The 12739-nt window shown below is 42.9% G+C and overlaps 1 protein-coding gene across 1 annotated transcript; it reads left to right on the top strand.

The window, feature by feature from the left end:
- The first annotated feature begins 5027 nt into the window (after positions 1-5027).
- On the top strand, positions 5028-7266 carry MAGEB6 (MAGE family member B6). The gene has a single exon (XM_021932879.2). It carries the CDS (start codon positions 5047-5049, stop codon positions 6394-6396), a length of 1350 nt encoding a protein of 449 aa, XP_021788571.1. The 5' UTR covers positions 5028-5046; the 3' UTR covers positions 6397-7266.
- Positions 7267-12739: the final 5473 nt, after the last annotated feature.

Raw genomic sequence — 12739 nt, 5'->3', positions numbered from 1 at the left:
GTATGATGCTGTCATAGTGTATACATGTCATTCATTTTTGAAAACCCATAGGATATATAACAGAAAGATTAAACCCTAATATAAACTGTTGACTTTAGTTAATAAAAATGAATCAATATTAGCTCATCAATTTTAACAAGTATACCACATTAATGTACGATGTTAATCATACAAGAAACAGTGTGTGAACCAATGAGAGGGTATATGAGAATTCTTTGTACTTACCACCGAAGTTTTCTGTAAACTTGAAAACCGCTCTACAAAATAAAGTATGCCCATTAAACCTCCATGCCTGCGTTATATATTTAGAGTAGTTTGCTTTCCTGGAATAACCCATGAATATTTGCAGTTAGCTAATTATTTGTATTGATTTTCTCATCTAAAACTCTTTCACTCCTTAAGAAAATAGCCATTCTGTCACTAGTAGTTAAATTTGCTCAAGTGTCTTCTATCATTAAGTAAAATATAACACAACACAACACACCATGGCTCTTTAAACCTCCTTTAAATAATTCTGTTTCTGTCCTAAATAAATTTTACACTCCCTAGTTTTTGTATGCATAAACATACACACAAAATACATACATATATTTATATTTATATATTGAAAATATTATAGAGCATTAAGAGATATATGTTCAGCTTGTAAAAAAATTGAGCTCTACACATAAAGTTCTATTAGCATAATTGTTGAAAAGTAGCCCAAGCAGTACTTACAGGGATATTTATTGCATTAAATAGATTTACTATAAAAATGTTTGAAACATTGTAACAATTCAAGAAGCTAGAGAATGAATAGCATATTAAACACAAAGAAAAGGTAGGAAATAATGAAGATAAATTCAAAAGTGATAAATGAGAAAATAGTCGAACCAACTAGTAAAAGCCAGCTCTTTGAAAAGATTTATATAACAATGTGTATGAGTATTATCAATTACAAATGAAAAAAGCAGAAATAAATGATATTAGATAAGTAAAATTATACAAAACTTGGGTGTAGAAAAGATGTAATGCTAATAGGGAACACTGTAAGTATTATCTGTATCTCAGGATAACAAATGATGGACAAGGAGAAGGTTCTATCTGAAAAATTTTGGGTAATAAACTCAAAAGAATTTTGGAATCAGAGAATTACCATCTTGTAACCCGTGACAGATAAAAGGATAAAAGTGATGGCTGCCAACATCATCACAAAGGAAATAACAGAAATTATCTATCTCTTAATGAAACTGTACCGTATCACCTCTGGGGTGCACTTGCCAATAAACTTTAATATGAATAATATTCTACTTATAAAAATTGAAGATTATTCATGACAAATCTTAGCTAATTGAGTTCATTATTCTATTATCTGTACTATTGCATATATTTGAGAATTTCCATAACAGGATTTTATTATGAATATAATGCTTTTAAATATGAAAACCTAAGTAAAATGGAACAATTTTTAGCAAACTGAAAATGACTAAAATGACCCATAAAATTACAGAACTCTTTGAATGCACAGTAGAAACTGAAACTATAGTCCAAACCCAAAGTACCATCAAACTGTTTTAGGACCAGCCAGGTTTAGAGACCCATTACATCAAATGGTGAAGAAGAAACTAGTCACCACTTCATGTAAACTCTTCCAAACAACACAAAAAGATTGGGAGAATTACTCCATCATTTTCACAGGCTTGCTTTCGTTGACACAAAGACCAGATGAAGATATTCCAATAAAATAACATTTAAGACAAGTTCATTCACATAGAGACAAAATATTCTCAATAAATTCATAGTATATCCAATATAGGCATATCCAATATAGCAGTGAATTAATGAATAGCCTGTATCCAAGAAACGAAAAGATGATATCATATTAGAAAATACTATCAATTGGAAATCACTGTTACCAAAAATGGTGAAAAAGCATGTGATCGTGTGCAGAGGTAAAGAAAGAGCCTTAAAAATCCCTCAACACCAGTGCATGATAGTAACTTTTAGCAAACTTACATTAGGAGAGAATTTCTGTCTTGTAAAATCTATAAATTGACATACTGAATGTGAAACATTACAAACATCCCAAATAGAGTCCAGAAGAATATACACCTGTATAATATAAACCCTACTGCTGACAATTGGATGAAAATACATCTATAGTCCACAACCATAATAATGCCAAGTAAATTAGAGGTAACAATAACAAAAAGAGATAATTGTGATAATAGAATCTCCTATTAAAAAAAAAAACACAAAACAACGTAATTGGTGCAAAAATATTTAAACGTATAAGGAAATTAAGAAAATGTGTGTACAAAAGATCACTATAGGTAAGTCAGGAGTATAGTCACACAAAATCAATAACTAATTATAACATGTAGTGTGAAATATGCCTTTCACAACAGCAACAATATCCAAAATATATCTAACAGAAAACCAAATAGAAATGTACCTGTTCATTAAGGAGACAGCTATAAAAATTTACTGAAAGACTTAGGAAAAATAAGTCTCCAATAAAGCAGTATACTATGTCTATTTACTGTGGAGGAGGTATTGTAAAGATGTTGATTCTCCTTAAAATGTTTACAGATTCACTGCCTTAGCCATAGCTGTGAAGATGACAACCAAACCTGGGCGGTTCTTTCCCATGACCAAACTCAACCATACAGAAGTTAAAGGAAGAATTAAAAAAAAAAAAAAAAAAAAAAAAGGCAATATTAACAACAGCAAACAAAAATGAGATCCCTGAGAGACGGTCAGTTTAGATTGAACAAGAACTGGTGTGTGGGCAGCTAGGGGCATGCACTGAAGTAGAGACAGGTCTGTAGCCTACAATAGAGGCAGATAACGGAATTGGCTAGAGAAAAAGCTTTAAAACTTTGGTCTTTGCTTCCTTCGCTGTGCCATTGCACAATGCATCTTTTTTTTTTTTTTTTTTTTCCTGCTTATCTAAAGGAAATTCAGTCAGGAACTCAGACCCTATGTGCCAGTTCCATGGGGTAATATTGGGACAGCAAAAACTTCTGGGTAGGCTGAAGAAGTATGAATCCAGACACTATGCTAATAACCACCTGAAACTTCTTTAGTGGAAGCGGACTGGCCTTTAAATTCGTATTATTTTAATATAATATAAAGAATGGACTAAATTAGGATAGCAAAGATTGCAGTGAGTCACACAAGATAATGGTAGAAATTCACTCATGAAAGTGTTGAATACAGACACTGATGTCAGCCAAGAGAGAAGTCCCAGACATAGTTGTCAGGCTAAGTAGTCCTCTCACTTTCTCCTTATGAATTTTACAGGATCTAGTCAGAGGAAGGGGATGAATTTACATCAGAAAATGGAGAAAACTGAGACACTGCCAGCAGTCAATGTGAGGACCCTGAGTGAGGACTGAGGGGCTCCACATATCAGAAGAGACAAGAGTGCCCCCCAAATCTCCCTTCATTCCCTGATCTTGCATCACAACTTAATAGCTGCAGCCAGGTTTAGGAGGCCCCAGGCAGTAGTGGCCAGGTGAGGTGTAACTGAATTTCACATGAGGAGTCTCAGGAAGTTGAAGTCTAGTCTGAGAGGGTGTCCTCAAGTCACTAGAGGGGGCATGGCAAGAATGAAGCGACCACACTGAGTAAGGGATGAGGGCAAAGTTCATTACAAAAAGGGGGTCCCACAGAGCCCCACCCCTACCATCAGTCTTGGAAGGTCCCGGCATGGCTTCTGGGCTCAGGCTGCACCTTACTTCCTATTCTGAACTCTCAGGGAATGAGAGCCTCTATCTCAGGTTGACTGATTCAGCTCAACAGATAGAGAAGTCCAAGGGTCCACGAAAAGCCCCTGAAAGAACTTTATGTGACTTCCCTGGAATCTGCTGCACCCACAGAACACAAGGGGGAGTGACAGAGCCCCGCAGCTGCTGTTACGCTGGGAGGGCCAGGTGGGCGTGGCCGGAAGTGGTTCCTCCCGACTTCCACCTAGAAAGGGGTCTGAGCAGGACGCCTCAGTCTGAAAAGTGCTGTGTCACGTCAGCGGAAGGAGGTGTCCCAGATCTTCTCAGCTGTCTTGGTGGGTATCCTGACCTAGAACTGGGGGGGCATTCCCCAACTTCAACCCCCTTCCCCCTAAAAATGGCGGCTCCACAGAGCCCTGCTCCAACCTGCCCGAGCTGGTCCCGGAGGAGTCCCCAAGCATGGCTGTTAGGCCCAAAGTCCATTCATTTTTTCCATCATGTTGTAGAACATGAAGGCCTCGGTCCAAGGCTGGTGGATGTAGGTCAGTAGAGGGAGAAATCTCAGGCCCTACATAGTTAAGAGGACCCTCCTTAGGATTGAGGGAACTCCATGTACCATAACGGGTTGCACCGAACTCTGCCCTTGACGTTAGCCTGGGGGTCTGGGCAGGTCTCTAGAGACTGAGATGCATTCTCACTTTGTCCCTGTGAAAGTCAGAGAGGTAGGCCCCTGGTTGTAAGGAGATGGCAGCAGGTCAGTGAGGGCGATTTCCAGGTTGTGGGAAGAGTCAGGGTGAGGAGTCTAATTACCGTGAGGACCGTTCTCACTATAACAGGAAGAGCACTAAAATGCCTCCGCTGTTGTCAGCCCTAGGCGGTCTGCGTGTCCCCGGAGTGAAGTGTTGGGCAGAAGTGCTTCCTTATTTCCTCCTGGTTAGTATTGTAAAAATTCCTAGGGTCAATTTCAGAGCGGCACAGGGAAATGGGCCTCTGGGTCTTGTCAACAATTTTAATGATGATCCTGAATGTAAACAGAGAGGATCCGACCCCTGAACAGGTCATCCACTGCCAGCCGGTGCTGTCACCTCAATAAGCCTCAAAATGGGCTGTCATTCTAGAGCCTAATACTCTAACTTCCTCCTGAGTTTGAAGGAGACAAACTGACCAGGAGAACAGGAGTCCTGTGGGTTCCTAGAGCAGTTGTTTTGCAGAAACCTGCAGAAGGGGCGCTAGTTAAAGCCAAGATGGTCACTCTCAGCCGAAGGTATTGACGTGACATCACTCTCTCCCATCCAGGTACCAGCCTTCCCAGTCTTCTTACCCACACTCAGCCATAATGCCTCGGGGTCAGAAGAGTAAGCTCCGTGCCCGTGAGAAACGCCAGGAGACCCATGGTCAGCCACAGGGTCTCACAGGTCCCCAGGCCACTGCAGAGAAGCAAGAAGAGTCCCACTCTTCCTCATCCTCTTCTCATGATTGTCTGGGGACTCGTCGTAGGTCTTCTGATGCCTCCGTTCCTCAGGAGTCTCAGGGAGTGTCACCCACTGGGTCTCCTGATGCAGTTGTTTCATGCTTAAAATCTGATGTGGCTGCTAAGGGCCAAGATGAGAAAAGTGCAAGCACCTCCCCCAAAGCCTCCATTCCTCAGGAGTCTCAGGGAGTTTCACCCACTGGCTCTCCTGATGCAGGTATTTCATGCTCAAAATCTGATGTGGCTGCCAAGGGCCAAGATGAGAAAAGTGCAAGCACCTCCCTTGAAGCCTCCATTCCCCAGGAGTCTCGGGGAGCTTCACCCACTGGCTCTCCTGATGCAGGTGTTTCATGCTCAAAATCTGATGTGGCTGTCAAGGGTCAAGATGAGAAAAGTCTGAGCACCTCCCCTGATGCCTCCATTTCTCAGGAGTCTCAGGGAGCTTCACCCACTGGCTTTCCTGATGCAGGTGTTTCAGGCTCAAAATATGATGTGGCTGCCAAGGGTCAAGATGAGGAAAGTGTAAGAGCCTCACAGAAAGCCATCATTTTTAAGCGCTTAAGCCGAGATCCTCTAAAGAGGAAGGCGTGCGCATTGGTGCAATTGCTGCAGGAGAAGTTTGAGAAGAAAGAGTCCATTTTGAAGGCAGATATGCTGAAGCGTGTTGGCAAACGTTACAAGCACTACTTCCCTGAGATCCTCAACAGAACCTCCGAACGTTTGGCGGTGGCCTTTGGCGTTGAATTGAAAGAAATGGATTCCAGCGGCGAGTCCTACACCCTTGTTAGCAAGCTGGGTCTCTCCAGTGAAGGAATTCTGAATGATGCTAAGGGGCTGCAGAAGTCGGGTCTCCTGATGTCGGTCCTGAGTGTGATCTTCATGAAAGGCAACCGTGCCACTGAAGAGGAGGTCTGGGAGTTCCTGAGTTATTTGGGGATCTATGCTGGGATGACACACCCAATCTATGGGGATCCCCAGAAGCTCATTACTGAAGATTTGGTGCAAGATAAGTACGTGGTTTACCGGCAGGTGTGCAACAGTGATCCTCCACACTATGAGTTCCTGTGGGGTCCACGAGCCCATGCTGAAACCACCAAGATGAGAGTCCTGCATGTTTTGGCCAAGAGCAATAACACCAGCCCTGGTTTACACCCACATCTGTATGAAGACGCTTTGATGGATGAGGTAGAGAGAGCATTGAGATTGAGAGCTTAAGGCAGAACTGGCACTATTCCCTTGGCCAGGGCACCTTATGGGGCCACATCCTACAGATCCTCCCATTTCTAGGGAGGTCTGAAGTAGAATTTTCGCTTTATGTTAGAAGAGAATAATGAGCCTTCTAAGTACTGCAGTATAGTAGAGGCTGGAGGGAACAAGATATATATCTTTCTTTTGTCTTGTTATACATGAGTAACTTGTAGATTTATGTTTTATTTCTTTGTCAATTTTCAAGATTGTTTCTGTTAAGTGAAGGTTTATTTTGCTTCAGATTATACAGTTATCAAAAACATAGCTCTCACATTCATGGCTATTTAACCAATTTGAAAGTTACAGTTTGGGTATTAATAAAACAAAATCACACAACATATTTTCATTGTAATTCAGAACTAGATAACATGGTAATAGAAAATGGATTTTGATATGAATTTTAAGAACTCCACAGTAAAAAAGTTGACATCATAATATGACGAGAAAGAAAAGGAAAAACAGAAATGTAAAAGTTTGTTTAATTCTTGGTTTGCCTAATTCCTTTTCCTATTTCTTTTAGTATAAATAAAGGATACCTGGATTTATTTAGGTTATTAAGACTGCCGTTTGTTTTGTTCTAGTGCACTTTATATTCTATGTTATCTACTGCATCAAAAAGCCTTTCTGATTACAGGGTGGTATTTTCTGGGTTTAAAATCATCACATGAAATGCAGTGATCAATATAAGCCAGAATGAGTTCACTAAAAACCTTCTTGAAAATTTCAAGGCGGCTACATTCAAAGAACTTGCATAGGCTTAAATTGTCCCAAATATTTTCAAGATGTGGTAATTTTGTTTCTTAATATATCCTTAGGAAAATTAAAAATTAATAATTTATATAAAAACACATACTATAGTAACTGTCATTTATGACAGACTCAGCATTTCCTACTTAATATGCCATATTTTTTATGGACAGAATTTATACCCCAAAATTCCTACAAGATGGGGTTTAGCAGACTCACTTCAAAATGAATAAATTGCACATTTCTAAAAGCTCACAAGCTTGTAATTGACAGAGCTGGGATTAGATCTCTGGTCTGGATTTATCTAGAGCACACATTTTCCAGTCCTCTCAGCCTGAGCCAGACTTTGTGTCTTTTAATTCATTTTTCTTCTCACTGCCCAAAATGCTTATCAGAGCATTAAAAGGACACCGTACCCAAAGCACTTCTTTGGAATATACAACTAGAGAAATCATAATGCTGAATAAATGAGTAGTATGAATTGCTAAAAGAAAAAATAATACACAGTGACAGTATGATCATCTGGATATGCAACATCAGATAACCCAATAAGATCAGGAGCTCCCCAAATCATCCTGCTCTGCCCTTTCCCCATAGAAATTAAATATCCTCAAAGCAAAGTACATAATAGGCTAAGTCTGGCTGGCAAAGCAAAGAATAGATCAGTGTGCTTTTTTCACTGACAGCCCACCAGCTGTCTGGGGCCTCCTGCCTTGTGGTACAGCTTCCCTGTCTCATACAGAACCTGGGACAGGGAGCCATTGTCTGCAAGGTTTGCAGTAAGGAACCTGCTCAATTGTTTGCAGGTGTGTGACATTTCCCAGCAGGCTTAAACAGAAAAGAGGCATGATGAGAACCCCCATAAATGAGGATTCTGGAGATCACTGCCTCAGAATATCGGGGTCACTGAGAGACCAGGCCCTGCCTACTCTCACATCTAGAAGGCCCAAGCTATAGCAGCAAGCTAAAATTTCTCTATTTATTCAAGTTCTCAGGTACATAAGAGTCCTGGTCTAAGGGTGGTGTGCTCTGGTTATTGGGAGGAGGATCTCAGCCTCTGAAAACTATCAAGAAGAGGACTCTGAATGAGAAATGAGGAATGATCCACCCAGAACAGTAGGGGCTCTTAAAACTTTATCTTGCTTTCTGCCTTGGGTGGCCATAGGCAGGGCTATCTGGTTGAGGCTCCTCCTCATTTTCTCTAGGGCTTCTACTGGTGCCCCAGGGAGATAAAGGCTTTGATCTCATGGCAGTAGCTCCGATTTTGCCCATGAAGGAGATCCTCACGAGCCTGGATTAGATTTAAGGTGAGGACACTGGGGTAGCCAAGGAGTAGCACCCTGACTTCCCCCTCTGGTTTCTCAGTAAAGGAAAAGCTTTGGCTTGAGGCTGGCAGACTCAGCTTAGTAGAGGAAGGAGTTCCACATCCCCAAATCCATGTTAGAACCCTGAGTGAGAACTGAGGGAGCCACTGACTCCAAAACAGTGGAATCTTGTCGGATTCTGACCCTGCTATTATTCCTCAGAGGATCCTCAATAACTGTGGCCAGATGTGGCTGTTCCTAACTTCCAATTGGGAGATTCCAGGAAGATATGGCCTTGGTCAGAGGAGTGCAGCCTTGAGTCAGTGGAGAGTGGAGTTTCAGATTTCATTAGGTAGGAGTCAAGGTAAAGATGCTGAGGGAGGATAGAGGAGACCACTCACCCAAGAACAGTGGAAATGCAGTGTCCTGTCCCTATTGTCAGCCCTAGGAGGACCAGGGCAGAACTCTCAGACTGAAGTGCCCCCTCAGTTCCTCTGGCAGTGGTCTCAAGGAAGTGAGAGCCTTATTCTAATGGGAACAACCCTATTCAGCAGAGGATGTTTAATAGGAGTCACACTGCTGACCCTAAACAGGGATGATGGTACTCCTCCCAGAACAGTTGGAGCCACACGAAGCCCTGCCATTGGTGTCTCTCCGTGGCAAACCAGGAAATTCTGAGATGATGAGTCCCACTCATTTCCTTTTAAGGCATCTCAAGGAGGTAAGGCACCTGGTCTAAGGGGTCAGTCTGAGGTTACCACAGGGATAAATTCCAGGTCATGCAAACAGTCAAGCCGAGGACCGTGAGGATGGAAGGAACCACTCAAATCCTAACAGTACAGACAACGCAGAATCCCTCAGGTACTGTCAGCCATAGGTGACCATTTGATAGTATTAGGGAATTAAAGGCCGTATATGAACAGACAGGCCTCTAAGTCTTGGGAATGTTCATTGTGAGGACCCTGAGCAAGGACTTAGGGGAGCAACCAACCTAGAAGAGAAAGGAACCCACATAGCTCCGCCCCTTTCAGCCCTGGAAATCCCCAGACACAAATAACCAGATATGTCAGCCACTCTCTCCTCGCCTTTTAGGACTCACATCACTAGAGGGAGGAGTCTGAGATCCTGGCTGAGTGAGGACTCAAGGAGTTGCAAACCCTTGAACAGAGGAGTCCCATGGAGTCTTTCTCTTGCTATTAGTTCTCAGAATCCCCTAATAGCTCCAGCGTGATCACTTTGACTTCCACGTTTGGGGACTCCAGGTGGTGAGGAACTTGGTCTGAGGTTGGCCATCTCATCATAGAGAACATTACCAGGTTGAGCCAGGTGTCAGGGTGAGGACCATGAGGATGGAGCAGAACCTGAAACGTATAACAACGGAGGCAGCACATAATCTCTCCCCTACTGTTAGTCCTGGGAGACTCAGGGATAAATGTCAGGCAGAGCAGAGGCACCCCTCAATTCCTCCTCAGGGTGACAGAGAAATGAGGCCCTTATTCTGAGGGAGATGGTGACAAGCCACGAAAGGGAGAAACTGTGGGCACTGTCATGAGTCAAAATGAAGAATCTGGGCAAGGGCTGGTGAGGCCAATCCTCATGAGGCCCAAAATGCCTGCCACAGCTTTCTGCCTCAGGAGACTACAGGCAGGTATGGCCCAATAAGGCTGCCCTCCCTTCCCTCTACTAGGTCTCAGAGATTTCTGGGCCTTGCTGTGAGGAGATGCCTTCAGATCAAAGAACAGAGAAGCTGCAGGTCCTTCTAGGAGTCAAATTGAGGACCCTTGGTGAAGACTAAGGTGATCGTATTCCTTCCCCCAACAAAAGGGGCAACATAATACCAGCACCCACCCTGGCTTTCAGCATTTGAAAACCCATAGCAGGACTGTCAGGGAGAGGCTTCCACATTGTTTTATATTGGGTCTAAGGGAGGTGATCTCCTTAATAAGAAAGTGAAGCCATGATAGAGCAGAAGAGGGGGTCCCAGGCCCTACACGGAGCCAACGTGGAGCCAATATGAGAATTCTGAATAAGGACTGAGGGTCCAGTGATCCCAAGACAGAAAAGATCCCTCAAAGTTGTCAGCCTTGACAGGGGTGGTGGGCTGAGGCACTCTCTCGCTTTATGTGGGTTCCAGGGGCTTCCAAGTGTCAACTTCTGAGCAGAACAGGAAAGAGGTACCAGGCCCTGTCAACAGTTATCATAATGATGTGGAATATCACCTGAATGTACTCCCCAACCCCAGAACACAGGGAGCTCCACAATTAGTCTCTGCTGCCACTCTAGTAGACCCCAAGCTGGGTTGCCAAGCTGCAGCGTATGACTCACTCTAAGTTGCTTTACCGGGTTCTCAGGGGACAGACTGATGGGAGAACAATTGCCCAGTAGATTCCTAGAGCAGTGATCTCAGAGAAACCTGCATTGGCAGCTTTGGTTAAAGCCAACGTGGTCTCTCCCTGCTGACGGTGCTTATACCATTTCATTCTCCTTCCCCCAGGTGCCCGCCTCACCTGTGACCCTAGTCACACTTCTGTCTGCTGTCCCTGCCCATAGTCATGCCTTGGGGTCAGAAGAGGAAGTTCCACACTCATGAGAAATGCTACCAGGGTGCTCACGTCACTGCAGGAGAGGAAGAGTCCCTCTCCTCTTTTTCTTCTGTTTTGGGGAGTGCTCTTCAGAGCTCTCTTTCTACTGGCATTCCCCAGGAATCTCAGAGAGCCCCCTGCATCATCACTGCTTCTGTAGATGTTTCATGCACAAGATCTGATGAACATGCCAAGAGCCAAAATGAGGAAAAACCAAGCACCTCTCCAGCAAGAGCCTCCACTGGAGCTCACACAGAGACCTTCTATTCTGGAAGGGAAGTTTGGTAAAAGAATTTCTGCTGGAGAAATGTAAAATTAAAGATCCCATGACAAAAGCAGCATTGCTGAACATTGTTAACAAAAAGTGCAAGGACCATTTCCCTGAGATCCTCAGGAGAATCTCTGAGTACATGGAGCTGCTCTTTGGCCTTGAATTGAAGAAGTTGACCCCAGCAGTGATGTCAATGCTCTTTTCAGTGAACTGGGTGTCCCCAGCAATAGGAGTCTGAGTGGTGATAATGCATTGCCTAAAAGTGGTATCTTGATGATGCTCCTGGGTATAAGCTTCACGAAAGGTAATTGCACCACAGAAGAGGAGATCCAAACATTTCTGAGTAAGATTTGGGTCTATGCTGGGAGAATGATTTCATATATGAAGAGTCCAGAAAAAAGTTTGGTACAGGAAAGAACCTAGAGTACCAGCAGGTGTCCAACAGAAGTCCCCTACACTATGAATTCCTGTGGAATCCAAGTGCCCATGCTGAAACCAGCAAGAGGAAAAACTGGCGACTTTTGGCCAAAGTCAATGATACCATCCTGAAGTGTCTTCCCATCCCTTTATACAAGGCACTGAGATATGAGGAAGAGAGAGCCTGAGGTATAGCTGAAGCCAGGACTGAGGCTAATGCCATGACCAGTGCACATTCTGGGGCTACAAACAGCAGTTTCTCCCATGTCAAGTGAAGGTTGAGGGAGATTCTTTACCCTTTTGAAAAATAATGCAGTTAATGTTCAACTTAGTAGAGGACCTAAGCAGGACTGGAAGAAATAAAGTTTATATCTTCTTTGTGTTTCTGTTCTATGTGAATAACTTGATTTTGTTTTGTTTTGTTTTCAAATATTGCTTTATTTGTTTTTTTTCTTCCAACTTTTATTTTAGGTTCAGGGGGTGCAAGTGCAGAATTTTTACATGGGTAAATTGCAACTTGCTGGGGTTTGGTGTACAAATTATTTCATCACCCAAGTAGTAAGTATAGTACCCAACAAGTAGTTTTTGATCCTCATCCTCCTCCCACCCTCCACCCTCAAGTAGAATCCAGCGTTCCATTCCTTGTGTCTTTGTATACTCGATATTTAGCTTCCACATGTGAGTGAGAATGTGTGGTATTTGGTTTCCTGTTCCTGTGTTAATTTGCTTAGGATAATGGCCTTCAGCTGCATCTATGTTGTTGCAAAAGGCATGCTTTTTTTTCTTTTTTATGGCTGTGTAGGATTCTGTGATGTATATGTGCCACATTTTTTTTTTTATCCCACTCACTGCTGATGGGCAGCTAGGTGAATTCGTCTTGGCTATTGTGAATAGTGCTGTGATATACATATGCGTGCATATCTCTTTATGGTAGAATGCTTTATATTTCTTTGGGTGTATACCCAGTAATGGGATTGTTGGATGAAATG

The sequence above is a fragment of the Papio anubis genome, chromosome X (assembly GCF_008728515.1).
Source record: "Papio anubis isolate 15944 chromosome X, Panubis1.0, whole genome shotgun sequence".
NCBI classification, from domain to species: Eukaryota; Metazoa; Chordata; class Mammalia; order Primates; family Cercopithecidae; genus Papio; species Papio anubis.
Note: the sequence above shows the minus strand (reverse complement) of the source record. Positions and strands in the feature narration are given on the sequence as shown.